Source organism: Balaenoptera borealis (assembly GCF_965194805.1).
Source record: "Balaenoptera borealis genome assembly, chromosome: 15".
Classification (NCBI taxonomy): domain Eukaryota; kingdom Metazoa; phylum Chordata; class Mammalia; order Artiodactyla; family Balaenopteridae; genus Balaenoptera; species Balaenoptera borealis.
In genome coordinates, this window is record NC_138871.1 from 30,839,707 (window position 1) to 30,856,025 (window position 16,319).

Consider the following 16,319-nt stretch of genomic DNA (forward strand, 5'->3'; position numbering starts at 1 on the left):
CTATTCTTTTGGACGTGAAAGAAACTGTCAAATGAAATATATAAAATGGATTTTTGGAAGAGCCTACTTACTTACCAGCCAGAGTTACTACAGCCAAACTGCAGGTCTATCTATACTACTACATGCAGCACTGTTACTTATTCAGCCCTTTGCGGGCTTTTGTAGCAAACACTGCTTGCTGTTGGTTATTACTTCTTGGGCATGTAAATATAATTGGTATGCTGATGTGCAACTTAAAAAAGTTTGTGTGGATATGTATAGCCAACCTATTGCTTAAAGTTACCGATATATTTTAATGTACTCGTAATCATCTTTATCATTTAAAAGTCTCATTTTATAAAAATTACTGAGAAGAAAAATCCATAAGACATCCTGTTTTTCAGGCATCTTATAATTAGGCAGTGTATCAAATAAAATAAACTTTCCATATTTATACACTCAAACTCCTCTTTCAAACTGATAAGCTCTTACTACACTGACTAAGAAATAAGGGTAAATCACTTAGTATGAAAGAGAGAAAGAATTCTCTATCAGTGATTCCCAATGAAGAGCAGTAAAAGGGAGGTTATTCATTGGTGGGACAAGGGTGGTGATGAGTGTGGTATTCATCAGGATGAGAAAGTCACTACAAAGAGGATATACTATATGTGGTCAAAAAAAGTTGTGAGTTACCAGTTTGTATAGACTCTGAAGAACAACCTTTCACCCTCTGAAAATATAAAGCAGTGTACATATTATTTTGTTTTATACCAAAATACACACTGAATATTATCTTTCTGGTTTTAAAAACTCAATGAAAATTTAAAAGGATTATACAAACAAACTTAAAATTACTACTGTGCCTAACTATTTTGGAATAGAAAAATCTAACAAGAATATAACACTGATAACAGAGTTGAGCTGTTCAAGAGAATTAGCAAAATATTTCATAAAGAAGGCAAATTTATATATTTAATTCAAACTGTGTGTACACATTCACTTCTCCTAAAAAAAAAAAATCAGTAAATATCTGAAAGAGACAAAAAATAATAACAAAAAAAGCCCCTAGGTCAAACAGAGCCCTCCAAAAACCCCAAAACAAAAAACACCCTCATAACACTCATATAAAAGATACAAACTTTTTGTTACTAGTGAACAATTACCATAAAATACACAAATAATATTTAGTAATTAACTACATACTATAAAAACTGTTAGCAAACTTAAAGCAACATACCTTTTTTTCCCTAGTTCTGGGTCTTTCTCAGCTTCAGCCTGTAATATAATTCCACATTTTATTAGAGGCTATTCTACTGGATTTAAAATATTTAACTCATCAATGCAGTGTTTTCAGTTCTTAAAATCTAAGCTAAAAAAAACACCCATACCTTAAAAATATATCAAAACAGATAGTTTTCAGTGTCCACATAACCATCAGGTTCTAGAATTTTTTTCCCGTTTTTAGATAAAGATCTCTAAATAAGATTATACAGAATAAATGACACACAGAAATTAATGAGAAAAATAAGTTTCCATAATGTTGATAATAAATAAGAAAATTTTAACTTTAAAAGCCTGGAAATACTACCTTTTGCTAAGAATAAAAACAAGTAACCTGGGCTTCCCTGGTGGCGCAGTGGTTGAGAATCTGCCTGCCAATGCAGGGGACACGGGTTCGAGCCCTGGTCTGGGAAGATCCCACATGCCGCGGAGCAACTAAGCCCGTGAGCCACAACTACTGAGCCTGCGCGTCTGGAGCCTGTGCTCCACAATAGGAGAGGCCGCGATAGTGAGAGGCCCGCGCACCGCGATGAAGAGTGGCCCCCACTTGCCTCAACTAGAGAAAGCCCTCGCACAGAAACGAAGACCCAACACAGTCAAAATAAATCAATAAATAAATAAAAGTGAAATTCTTAAAAAAAAAAAAAAAACAAAAAACAAGTAATCTGAAATATCAACGTATTTTTTGTGCAATTATTATTTTAAAAGACTTCTATTTATGAGAGACTAGTTGACTTAGAAAGCTTTCTACTCAAAACACACAGAAGTGCTGGACAAAATTTAACAATAATCCTTTTAAACACGTATCTGAACCACCAAGAAAGCAATGTCCTGGGGCCCAAAATGAAAGGAGGAATTAAAATTCAGTGCTTATGCCAAGCACTGATCCAGGCACTTAGGATACATCACTGAACAAAAGAGCAAAAATATCTGCCCTTTAGAACTTACATATACTAGCTGAAGGTTTTTTTCTGTGGGGAATCGTGTGCTGAGTTGAGAATTATCTTTCTCTAGATTTTCTCAGATTAAAAGCTGAGAATTATATTGTATAGAAACTGAATAATATTTCTAGAATAATATTTCTAGAGGTGTGGGTGTTGGAGTCCCAGAGTAAAGGCCTTCTTTACTAGGGTATCTGGTAAGGTATCCACTCTACACTGTAATGGTATATAAAGAAAATTAAAGATGGCAGTTGATAAGTCCCATCCACAGTGCTTACAAGCGGTCTTCTCATTCATGGGAGAAACTTGTTAGAGGAAACCAAAACCAAAACCAAAACCAAAACCAACCTATATGATAGTAGAGAAAATCTGTACCAGATACCTGTATTAGCTAACTTGCTTCTTTATTCATAAATTAATAGAAGAGAAAAACAAATGCACAAGAGAGAACAAATCAAGCATACAAAGCTGACTGAAGATATTTCAGAGAACTGCTTTAAAAACAACTCTAAAGAATACTCTAAAAAATTTTTCTAAAAAAAAATTCAATAGGATATAGCATCCATAATATCAGTACAGGTGCTACTTCCAGAAAGACAGAACATTAAAATCTGAAGAGAAGAAATATTCAAAGACATAAGAGGAAAATTTTCCTCAGGTGAAGGAACACACTAATTTTTAGATTTCATAAATTCAATGAATGATCTAAGCAGGATATAGGAAATAAGTCCCAAACCAAGTTAAAACCTTGCTCACTGCACCAGTCATACTGATCCTCCTTGGAATTCCCGAATCACCAAATATGTCCTTAAGGCCTTAGCTCTTGTTCTCTCTAAAAACCTCTTCTCTTTGATACGTTAGTAGAGTTCGCTCTCTTACTTCTTTCTTTCAGGTCTCTCAAATAACTCTTTCTCAGAGGGGCCTGACCACTCTAAAATACACATATCCCCCTGCACACCCCGCCATCCAGCACACTCTATCATTTTTTCTTGATTTTTCTCCACAGCACTTCATAGCACTTTTTACCACCTCACACTACGTATATATACGTGTGTGTGTGTGTGTGTGTGTGTGTGTGTATATATATATAAAATAAGCTCCTTGAAGACTGGGCCATTGACTTCTCTGTTTACCAATGTATTCCAAAATCTAAAACAGTGCTGGCATAGAGAAGGAATTAGATAACTATTTGCTAAATGAATTAGGAATAAATGCTAAAAGGTTTCAAAGAGAAAAAAAAAAATTACATAGAGGTAGGATTGGAATCAGCCTTCTCCTTAACAACACTAGTTAAGAAAAACAAAACAATAAAAGCAAGAACAATCTGAGCACAGAATTCTCCACCTGGACACACCATCAATGAAACATGTAAGAGAAAAATAAAGTCATTTCCAAATATGCAGGGATTTAGAAAGTTTACTGGCCATACATACTTTCTGGGAAAATTATTTGACAATATATTCTGGCAAACAGAAAGTAATCCAAGAGAGTAGGAGATACATAGTCCAAGAAATAACAGAAGTAACTCAGAAGAGCAATAAAAAGAAAATCAAAGGTATATAGATGCCTTTACAAAGCAAATGGCCATAAATTTAGAACAGGGTGTCAGAAGAGTAGCTCTAAGAAGAGAGCATATTCTATTCAACAAATAGTAATTAAGTTATGTGACCCGAGTAACATGAAGACAGTCTTCTTTTTTCCTTTCAACAACAAAACAACAACTCCTAAACTGTACAGGAAAGCCATAACCCAAATACTGAACAAAAACACAGCATCATTTTGAGAAAAGACCGGGAGTATAAGAGAGTCACTTCCAAGTGTGCAAGTTACACGTATTTCTTTCTTTATAGACCTACTCTCATTACTAAATTCTGCAGTAAATATCTTCATAATCAAGATATCAAAAATGCAGGTACTGGGTTTCCGTACTTAGAATTAAGCCTTCATACTCTGTATGCAAGGTAACTATAGTTATAGAATTAAAGGTTGTAATGTACTACATGTGGAAGTAACATTACAGGTAACAAAAATGGGGGGAGGATATTGAACAGAGGGTAACATAGGATACTAATTAACTCATTATAAACATGGTAAATTAAAAACTGTTATTAAAAAAATCTGGGGGCAGGATTTATTTCCACCTCATAGTCTAGCTTAGGCTTTCATTACCTCTCATATAGACTATTACAACACCTTGAAATTAGTCCACCTGCCTCTACTATCCAATTTATGATTTGTTAAATGGATATAATGGACATTATGTGACATGCTCAAGATTACAAGGCTAGCTTATCAGTGGTGGAGCTAATAAGTCTTTTATAATAAGTTAAATGTGCTCTTCAATTTAATAAGCTGTAAGAATGAGGTTGAGTTAGGATGTGGGAAATAAAAGCATTAATTTAGGCAGAAGTTTCATATAATTTCCACTTGTTTCATTTTCTTTAAGTCTAAGAATTTGGGACCACAATTCTGGAAGAAAAATTTATGTGTAGTCTGTGTTTACTGTAATTCTGAACATAGTTGAAAGTAATAACTTGAAACATACCACAACACAACGTTTTAAAAATACAATGTTCTGTTGAGAAAAAGAAAATGCTAAAAACTTAAAAAAAATTTTTTTCTGAAATCAGGTTAAACAAGCCACACAAATTTATGCTTAAGGACTTCCCTGGTGGCCCAGTGGTTAAGAATCCGCCTGCCAATGCAGGGGACATGGGTTCGAGCCCTGGTCTGGGAAGATCCCACATGCTACAGAGCAACTAAGCCCGTGTGCCACAACTACTGAAGCCCGTGTGCCACAACTACTGAAGCCCGTGTGCCTAGAGCCCGTGCTCCGCAACAAGAGAAGCCACCGCAATGAGAAGCCTGCATACCACAATGAAGAATAGCCCCCGCTCGCTGCAACGAAAGAAAGCCTGCACGCAGCAACGAAGACCCAATGCAGCCAAAAATAAAGAAATTAAAAAAAAAAAATTTGTGCTTAAATCAGTATCATGATGCATTCATTTACTTATAGGTGCTCTATTTAATCTGGATTTAGATGGTGGAATTTTCTCTTTCTTGAGCAAGCACGAGTTTGGCAGATTAACAAAAACCAGCAGACACCAAATATAAGGCCCTATTTACCTCCTGCTATTGAGATACAATGAAACTATTAGAAAGAGAAAACATCTGAGTTTCAATTTAATTCTTTCAAAGGTAGACTATTCATAGTTTTCAAAGATTATTACTGTGCAAGCCAAGAACCTGTAAAATCTTCTTTCTTATGAAAGAAGAGAGTATAATAATTTAAACAAGTAAAAGAAAAAACCTTCTATCAGGAGGAAGTCAAAATGGACTCAATGTAGACTGCATTCTGGAGATAATCATGCTATGTATATGGCATCACTCTGCACATATGTCCATAGTAAGCATCAGAATGAATACGCTACATTTTCTAAAATTACCTCAATCTATTCTCATTTATACAAATTTATACTGTTCCATAAACCATGAAAATTGGAATAATGATTGCAAAATAAATTTTTAAAAGAAACAGTATCTAAACTCAGAATGAGTTTGACTATTGTCCAAGAATAATTCTCGAAATCAGCTTCAGAGTGTATCTTCTAGCTTTGGGAGAATGACCTTTATGCTTTCCTCATTTTCTAAAAGCACAAAAGTTGATACAAAATAATCTTACCTCTGATGAGTCTATCTTTGGAGATAATGTGCAGGTCAATACATGGTTACCTATGTTCTGTGGATTTTGTTTCAGAAAGCTGTACATTGACTGAGCAGATTCAGGACTATCTAACTGAAGAATTGCCTTTGGAAAAGACAGAAAAGTATTAATTAATAGTTCCTAAAAAAATTAAAAGTAGAATTACCATAGAATCCAACAATTTCATTTTTTAGTATATACCTAAAAGAATTGAAAGCCAGAGCTGGAACAAGTATTTGTACACCCATATTCATACCAGTATTATTCACAGTCAAAAGGTGGAAGCAACCCAAGTGTCGATCAACAGACGAGTGGATAAACACATGTGGTACATACATACAATGGAATATTATTCAGCCTCAAGAAGGAAATTCTGACATATGCTACAATACATGCTGGAAGACATGCTAAGTGAAATAAGCCAGACACAGAAGGACAAAAATTGTATGATTCCACTTATATGAGGTACCTAAAGTAGTTAAATTCAGAGACAGAAATTTAAATGGTAGAATGGTGGTTGCCAGGGGCTAGGAAAAGGGGAGATGGAGAGTTGTTGTTTAATGGACAGGGAGTTTTAGTTTGTGAAAATGAAAAAGTTCTGGAGATGGATAGTGGTGATGGCTGCACAACAACGTGAATATACTTAAATGCCACTGAACTGACACTTAAACATGGTTAAAGAAATTTCTTAAACATGTCAAAGAAATTAGTATCTACTATTTGGTCAATTAGGTATTTTTTATGAAGCAAATACTGTCAACTTTGCTATAAAACCCTTTCTACCTTTCTAGGTAATACATGGTTGACCAAAATCTAATTTTCATGGACACGTCTGAATTAAACAGAGAAGACAGAGGGCACAGAAAATGTAAAGGGACTTTAGAAATACCTGGTTGACACCCTTTCATTTTATAAATAAGAACTAAAAGTGTAAACCAACTTAGCTAAGGTCACAAAGGTAGTTAAGGCTAGATGAATACAAGTCTGCACTTCCCCAAAAGATAATGCTCTTTGCACGTATTACCTTTCTCCCTTGTGCAAGTTTTTATTTCCCCTTCAAACTAAGAGTTCTTCCTCCTTCCTGCCACAGCCCAGGAGAAAATATGATGGTATATCATAATTCTGCTAAGAGGCTGAATAATGTTTATAGGTGCTTCAGTTCAGAAGCTGAATTAAAAGTTACAGACCATAAGGATATAGGGTTCAATTATATATTCTCCACAGAACATACAGCGAAAATAGAAGTGACCTTGTTACCTTGTTTTTATTACTCATGTATACATGGTGATCCACTTTTCCAAACTGAAGTCCAACACAAAGTACACACTGAAGTCCATCTTCTGGTAAGTTATCAAGATGTACAAATCGATCGTAAATTTTATCTACATTTGCCTGTAGTTTTTTTTTTTTTTTTTTTTTTTTTTTTTAGGAGACAGCATAGAAAAAGAGAAAAACAGCTAAAGTATCAAACTGTAAAACACAGACTAACAATTTATTTTTCAGAGGTCAGGTGATGTCCTCTCCCAAGAGTAAGAAAATGACTATATGGGTAAAGATAGTGAGGTCTTAGTACTAGATGTGAATAATCAGTGAAACAATATACTAAAAAAGGAAGTATAATCTTTCTTCTATCAATATAATATGTACCCAAAACACTTAATATACCGAATATTTACCCGTCAGTTAATATGGCTCCAGAATCTAAAAAATATTGCACATTAGGACTCCTTTACCCTCTATTTCTTATTTTTACCAAGAGAAGACTCATCTGACATCTCCATCACTTCAATATTTTAAAACTAGTGCTAAGATTTTCTTTAATTCTTGACAGGTGAACAATAAAACAACCAATGTTTCTATCAATTAAACAAATGTACAAAAGCATTTAAATGCAAAACTCACCTCTGGGTCATTTTCTCTAATCAACGTTGTAAATATAGCTTCCTAGAAAGGCAAATAGAGGAAGATTGAAGGTGTAAGCTCTTTCTTATTTGTATATTTAATTAGTCAAGATTTACTGATATAATAAAATAATCTATATGAATAAGCATTAAGAACTACTTCATAAAATGAGGAGTAAGCAAAATTTGTTCCTTCCAAAAATCTTTCCCTCTTCCTAAAACAAGTTATCTAAGTCCCACCCTACCCATAGACTTTAATTCTTCCTAATCCCCTAAGTACATTAAAGACTAATAAGGTGGTACCATTTAGGGGAAGACACTCAACTTCATATACAAAGAATAAGAGATTTAATTTAGCAGACAGTAAGAGAATTCAAATTACACAACAAAAAGTCAGCTAAGCAAAATAGGGGATGAGGAAGAACAGAGATGTAGGCTAGTAAAAAAAACATCACAGGGTATTAAGCGTATAGTGATTTGGTGCTGCTGAATTATATAAAGAGGCCAAGAGTGGCACAAGACAGGGATGTCAAAGCTGGGAGAAGCTAGCTGATAAAAGGCTTAAATGTATAGAAAAGGAACTTTATCTCATGAGACTACGGTTCTTAAATTTTTTTTCCTCTTTGACACTACTGATATATATAAAACCACCCCAGCAATTACATCACGTTAGAGTGATTCTCAATGGAAGGCTTTTTCAAAATACATGCATTTTCAATGTTCATTACAGCACTATTTACAATAGCCAGGACATGGAAGCAACCTAAATTGTCCGTAGACAAAGGAATGGATAAAGATGTGGTACATGTATACAATGAAATATTACTCAGCCATAAAAATGAACGAAATAGTGACATTTGCAGAGATGAGGACGACCTAGAGATTGTTATACAGAGTGAAGTAAGTCAAAAAAAGAGAAAAACAAATATCGTATAATATCGCTTATATGTGGAATCTAGAAAAATTGTACAGATGAACTTATTTGCAAAGCAGAAACAGAGTCACAGATATAGAGAACAAACATAGTTACCAAGTGGGGGTGGGGGGGGTGGGACGAACTGGGAGACTGGAATTGACATATACACACTACTATGTACAAAATAGATAACTAATGAGAACCTACTGTATATAGCACAGTGAACTCTACTCAATGATCTGTGGTGAACTAAATGGGAAGGAAATCTAAAAAAGAGTGGATATATGTATACGTATAACTAATTCGCTTTGCTGTACAGCAGAAACTAACACAATATTGTAAAGCAACTATACTCCAATAAGTATTAATTTAAAAAAATACATGCATTTCCACCTTCCTCTAGATTCTAGTATCTCTGTTCCATGCCTCTTAGCAGTAAATGTTTGTAGGCCACACAGAAACAATGAAGGGTTTCTAAATCAGTTGAATTTGAAGAGATTTGAATTGTACGCCAGTCTCATGACTTTGTGAAAAAGGTTTTGAGGGAGATAAAACTGAAGGTAGAGGATATAAAGAATAACTATTTTAGCCAGCGTTTTAAAGAAGTGAAGCAATGGTGAATGGGATGAAGAGGGAACAAATTCCAGAAATATTCAGGAGTTAAAACAGACCAGACCTAGTGACCAGCTGGTTATGAGAAATGAGAGGAAAAAATTATAATGGTAACCTCTGGAATTCCAGTTTGGATGACAGATAATGGCAGTGAGATAAGAATAGGGTTCTTTACAGACTACTGTTTTCAACTTTTTTTTTCCATTCCAACATACATGAGGGATTGGATTCCCTCAGTATGGAGGTAACTCTCAAACTATGAGATGGGCAACTATTGAGAAACAGGAAGATGCTTTCTCAGTGTTTTGAGAGAAAATATGTGACCCAAAGAAGAAAACTAGAAAACACAACGGATTATAATAAATCTGATTTAAAAATTTAATAATATTCTAGTAAATATGATGGTAAGTCTATTATTTACCTCGTCTTTTAAATTCATGTTGTCAGGAGCCATACTTATTGAGAGTTGATTTCCATCCAGTGATATTGGGAAGCAGGTATAAAATTTTACCATAGAATCTGCAGATTTTCTATTTATTTCTATAAATGCCTTTTAAAATACAAATTACAAGAATGAAAAAATAAATCTTAAGTTACTTTTTCTTAAAAAAATTTAATACTTAAGAGTCAAATGAATTGAATAACTTAATAAATGTTTTTAAGATAAAAAAAGCATTCCTTAGAACATTACGACCATAACCAAGAAATAATGAATAACTGAACTCATAAGGCAATACTAAAGAGAAATAAGAAGGGACACTGTAGTAAATGACACTAGGGAAATCTTATTTATCTTATTCATCACTATACCCTTAGTACCGAGAGCAGTATCTAGCATGTAGCAAACATTTAATGAACATTTCCTGAGTAAATAAATTTAATGATTGACAAAATATGAGAAATATGAGGAATGAAAGAATCAAAGAAACATGTAATGGTTACCAAGTTATTTTTTATTTTGTTGTTTTCATAAATGTAAAATTGTAACTCTATACATTTTGGTTTTAATTTTCATACCTGGGTAAGTAAAGAGATTGAACATTCTTCCATATGTCTGATAGTTAATGAGGTGGAAATAGTCCATATTTTTATTTATAGTTGTAATTTTTAAAAATAAATTATCTCTCTATGTCATTTGCCAATTTATTAAACTTTTAATATTTTATAGCATGTTTATATGAACCATGTTTCTCATTTTACATAAATATTTAAAATTTTTTATTTCCATTTTGCTTTGATTATGTTAATTTTAGTTTCACAAATGTTTAAAATGTTTTTATGACTGAATCTGATATTTTTCCATATAACATCTAGAAAAATATTAAATCTCCAAATAATTAAATTAAATTAAATTAAATCTCCAAATAATTCTACTCAACTCTAATCAAAACTGGGCATAAATAATCTAGATTTTCTGTATTTGGATTCTGTATTTATCTACATACACATCTACTTTGGTACATGATGCAAAGTATGAATTTGAATTATTCATTCCTAGATTCCCACAATTTTCCCCTATTTTAATGTATCATCACATAAAATTCTTACATTAAAAAATGTATTCTTTCTTATTCTTGTCCATCTCTAAACATTACAAATAATGTGCTTTTTAGAAAACACTTTATTGAAATACAGTTTACAAATCATAAAATTCACCTGTTTAAGTGTATAATTTAATGGGTTTTAATACATTTATAGAGTTGTACAACCATTCAAATAATCTACTTTTAACATAAGGTAAAACTGCATATGACTACTTACACTTAGTCTCCCCTCCTACTTTGTTTTCTTAAGCACACTTGCTTGACTCTCAAAAATCTCTAGTGATCATTAACTCCTTCCTATAGTAAGAACACTACTTCCCACCACTCTAACGGTGTTGTTTCCATTATTTAAACTTCCCTGAAATTTCACGTCCTATAAAATACCTTCCACAAGTTGTTCATTATTAACAATATTTTGTTTTGTTTTTAAATTACAAAAGCAATATATACTCATTATAGAAAACTGAAGACATACAGATAAATCTAGGTTGTTCTAAATACTGATGACTTCACTAGTCTGAGTCTGAAAATGGTTATTTCCCATTTGAGTATAACTGGTAAAAAAACAAAAAGAAATACTAGTAAAGAGTGCTCAACAAAATTTTATAAGTTGTTTAAAAAACTTTGTATTAACATATTACAGATGTAAAGTATTTTCTGTTAAAGTAAATGTTTGAGCAAAACTTTAATGGGGAAATCCATCCTTCCCATCGTAAAACTACATCTGATTAGAATAATATATTTTTAAAATAAAGGATTATCTGTGTTTTATATTTTAAAAATGCCTTAACTTGAGACAGCTTATTCTGAGGTGCTGCTCTTAAACCCTTCTGTCCTAGTTTTGTGAAGTTAATGTTTTTCAAAATGTGCTTGCAGACAACATGAATTCACAACTATTTTCAACTCTTACCTTTTTATGAGATGATAAAATCAAAATATCCTTTAAACCACCAAATGGTTTTACTAGGTTGTAAACTTCTTCAATAGAATATCCTTTATTAGGCAAATCAGAAATAAGTACCACACAAATTTCTTCTGTTTCCTTCAAAACCAATTTAAGAATTGACATTAAAACTTAACTGCTGTTATATTTACTTGAATTTACACTGCAGATCATATGTTATGTTAGTATTTAAATTGTATTTAATACTAAATCTGATTAATTCAGAAGGCTGGTCTAAACCACAAATTAAAAACAAACCAAAATGCACTTTTCCACTCTTCAAGTACACAGAATATTTCAGTCATACCACCTGTCATCTAGTCAAGGTCTTCAGTTCTCTTCTGCAACCACTGCTTAAAAATAAATTTAAAAACACAGGTTTGCCCGTCTCTGACTACAGCTCCTTCCTTTCATATACTGTTGCCATTCCTGTGCCTTGTGATGCTAAGATCCCCATGCTCCAAATCAGTGCATATTCTTTTATCTTACTGAGTAAAATAATCCCTTGTTGGCAATATAAAAAAGTTTACCTAGTCTCTTAGGATCCTTACCCCATAACCCAATCCCCACTACAAAGTAAATACTTTCATTTCTGCCTTCTCTTCTCTCAGATCTATTTTATTCTTCAAGATGACTCTCATAAATGCCAACTTTTCCTTTAGTGGATGTTGGTGAAATCCCCAAAGGCATAAATTTGGCAATTTGTGACTTTTCTTTTGGTGGGGGAAGGTGGGAAATTATAATTTTCATAAGCTAGTTGAGAATGATTTTTAACTAGCAAGTAAATTCTGTTCAAAAATGATTCCTGGGCTTCACTGGTGGCACAATGGTTAAGAATCCGCCTGCCAATGCAGGGGACACGGGTTCGAGCCCTGGTCCGGGAAGATCCCACATGCCGCGGAGCAACTAAGCCCATGTGCCACAACTACTGAGCCTGCGTGCCACAACTACTGAGGTTGTGTGCCACAACTACTGAAGCCTGCGTGCCTAGAGCCCGTGCTCTGCAACAAGAGAAGCCACCGCAATGAGAAGCCCGCACACTGCGACAAAGAGTAGCCCCCGCTCGCCACAGCTAGAGAAAGCCCACGTGCAACAACGAAGACCCAACGCAGCCAAAAATAAAATAATAAATAAGATGAATAAATTTATATATATATAAAAAAAAGATTCCTTCTAAAGTGCAGTAAGTAAATCTAAGATACTCTACTGGTGTTTTACAATATTCTTCTTAAAACAAAACAGTAAGTTAACACATACTACTTACTTAAGTTACTACTCGAAGAATGGAGCAACCAGTCTAAAATAAACTTATCCTGAGCACCTGAAGGATCTCAAGATCTTAACCAGTAAAGTCTAAATTAATGAAATCTTAATATATTCATAATAACAGATATAAGCACACGAAAACAATAAAGTGAACTTTATGCCCTTCAAATAGAACTGCAAACCCCACTTGCTCCTCTAAAAACACAAAAAATAAATGGTATTCTAAATACTAACGTATCTCCAATTTGCTTCTAAGAAAAAAGAAATTTCACAGAATTCCATTGGTTCTAATTTGACAACCTGTTTTCTACTCAAAAACCCAACTGGCCTAACATTTTCTTCTCAGTGAAAAGTAATCCTCAATAACATGTACATTTATTGATAATCTGCACCTAAATTTTTGTAACTCAAGATTTTTTTTAACTCAAGCCATATTTTAAAAGTCTCCAATGACCAGGATTTTTCACCATACCAAATCTGTGTATTTTTTACCTAGGTTTATAGTAAGAAAAATACATTGTGTCAAAATTTCTTAAGCTTTAAAAAAATAAGTAAAATGTAAAAACTGACCTTGTTAACTGGTTCATTTTCTGTGGCCTCCAAAGCAGCTTCTTAAGAGACAAAATAAAATAAGAATTCACACAGATATACTTTATTTATCAAGATCTCACTTTATTCCACAATGGATTAAATAGTAGCTACATGAAAATGTATACAATGGGTAAAAGACTAGAGAATTTAAGTAGGATATAGCTACATAAGTAACACTGGCTTTTCAATAATACATTGTTTTATTCCTTCTGAGAGCAAAATTTCAGACTAATCAAGAGACAAGGTGAAGATCTGAATCATAATATTCTTAATTTCACTTAGGTATGACTCTGGTATTGAAAAAATATATATATATATGAGACACAAAATTATTTTCCTAAAATTTAATTTTCTATCTTTAAACATAAGAGAACAAAATAAAATTTCTATTGACCTACCTGAAATAGTTTCTTTAGCACCATTTTCAGTGGCTTTGACTTCCACACTCATCTTTATTTCAGAGTTTTCTGCATGAAATAGTCTGCTTTAATAGTCTAGAAAAACACACTAATATAATTAAACTAATGAATCTAAACAGGAACTTAAGCTAGTTTATTTTGTTACTTCAAGTCTCCTTAGGCTGACCTGATTTAAGACAAAGCTAATACAAGTTTTCCTTTGAAACACCAAATAATCCTTTTGACGATTCTTAAGCAACAATTTCAAAATATACCTAGAATGTATACCAATAGAATTGAATGAAAAGAAAGCACTGCATGACAGCATTTCAAGCTTACCTGGTACAATCACAGGTTTACTGGCGTCTTTGTTTTTGACAATTCCAGCCTTTTTGACTTCTAGAGACTTCTTTCCACTAGATTTTGCTTTTAAAAGTAGAGTTGAACCATTATTCTAAGGGTCTATTCAGTCATTTAGCATGTTTCATACTAATATATTAGTAAATAAGTAGTTCAACTTTATTATAAAAGCAGCTCTTTTCCACATACTTATTTCCATTTATTTTCAGTATCTGTTTACCAATAAGATTAAAAGCAAATTTAAACTGAGATACAACTTTTGTTGAGGGCTATTAATGATTCACAAGTTATTAAATCCTCATGTGGCAAAAGCACACCATAATCACACACACAAAAATCATTATTTTATAACTTCCACAAAGATTCTTTAAAATTACATTAGTCAATTGGAAAAATGTATTAATAAATGGATCATGTTATTTTCAACATGTTACAATTTAGTGTTCCATTTCTTTATGGAGGATACATCCTTGTAACATGGAAAGAAAATCTTTAAAGTAACAAATATCAGAGGAATTTTACAAGCTGGGGAAGGTATTATGAAGTGACAGCTCTAAAAAAATGAGTAAAAAAAAGATTAAACAGGGGGGAAGTGGCAGAGCAACCTATGATTATACGGCTGTCAGAAATGTTTCCTAAACAAAAATGTATCTGCAATGGCAGATACTGTCAAAGACCAAAGCATCAAAAAACGAAAGTCCTATGTGTGTCAGGTTCTAAATATCAAAGAATTATTTACTAAACTTTTCAAGATGTTATTACATACTACAAATTAAAACTTGCTTTTGATATCATATTTATTACATTCTTTAACGCAGAATTAAGAATAAACTTAATATAACCTCTCTTTTCCAACAGTCTTACCTGTTTTGATTGAAGCTTTATTACCTTTAGCAGCTACTGTTACCACAGATTTTACAGAACCCGCTGATTTCCCTAAATCACAAAAGCTTAGTCAAAACTGATTTATTTAACTAGTATCAACAATTCCCAAAGAACCTCACAAAGAATATAAGAGCAACAAACTATATTTTATTCAAAACATAAAATGCTATCATCTTTAGGGACACAGGTCATTTGCTAAATTAGAAATGATAATTTCTTTAGGAAGAAAAATATCACTGAAATAAGAATTCACCTCCCCTTTGGGGTACTTAAAAACAGCGTTCAGGCAAGTTACACAGATCTCTAAATGTGTGAATCAACTTAGTAATTAGAAGCAAAATTACTAACTTCAAGGATATAAACACAATCCCACGATGACTTTAATGGCTCCAAAAGCAGTTACATTGAGGACCTCCCAGCTCATGCTTCCTTGGCTCCCAGTTGATTAAAAAGCACTTAAGAATACCTACATCATGGTCAGGCCACATAAAGACTATTTTGACTCATTCCTAATGGGCCCTATCTGAGCAGGATTATTTAAACTGTTCTGACCCTTCTTTGTACATATGTATATTACTGTTGCTTATATTCCAAAATGATGTTGTTTATAAAGACTGTGATCATCTAAGTGTCACTAAAAAGATTACCAGAGTCAAAAACTTTTTCATTCAGAGAGCAACAGGAGGTTTAGCTCTGAAAATCAGGATGCCCAACGAGCAAGGTAGTATAAGGAAAAAGCCCAGGATCACAAGTCAGCGAATTCAAGTTGAATTCCAAGTCAAGGTGTGAAGTCTGGGGGAATTTACTGATTTCTGTGCATGTTTCCCCATTTATAAACCAGGGTGGTAACTGCCTTAACTACCTAACAGGACCTTTTGTGAGAATATGATCATGCTTTTGAAGTTATTAAACAAACAAAAAGAATTACTGACATCTGCAAAATTTAATCAGAATAGTTTACAAATCCACCCTTTATATCCAAAGACAGACCTTAATTTT

The 16,319-nt window shown here is 33.1% G+C and overlaps 1 protein-coding gene across 11 annotated transcripts in view; it reads right to left on the minus strand.

Moving 5' to 3' along the window:
* ZNF638 (zinc finger protein 638) overlaps positions 1-16,319 on the minus strand; it is an 89,034-nt gene that overhangs the window by 13,837 nt on the left and 58,878 nt on the right. For 10 of the 11 annotated variants that reach the window (XR_014234634.1, XR_014234635.1, XR_014234636.1 and 7 more), the window contains 10 exons: positions 15,300-15,371; positions 14,415-14,501; positions 14,076-14,144; positions 13,657-13,697; positions 11,788-11,919; positions 9,755-9,883; positions 7,807-7,848; positions 7,162-7,296; positions 5,884-6,009; positions 1,217-1,254 (listed from right to left, as the gene is read on the minus strand). Coding sequence is in view for 8 of the 11 variants with exons in the window: in XM_082356279.1 (XP_082212405.1) it covers positions 1,217-1,254; positions 5,884-6,009; positions 7,162-7,296; positions 7,807-7,848; positions 9,755-9,883; positions 11,788-11,919; positions 13,657-13,697; positions 14,076-14,144; positions 14,415-14,501; positions 15,300-15,371 (871 nt within the window). In the remaining 3 variants the exon portion in view is untranslated. The remainder of the gene's footprint in view (positions 1-1,216; positions 1,255-5,883; positions 6,010-7,161; positions 7,297-7,806; positions 7,849-9,754; positions 9,884-11,787; positions 11,920-13,656; positions 13,698-14,075; positions 14,145-14,414; positions 14,502-15,299; positions 15,372-16,319) is intronic. The other variant, XM_082356280.1, reaches the window with a different exon arrangement.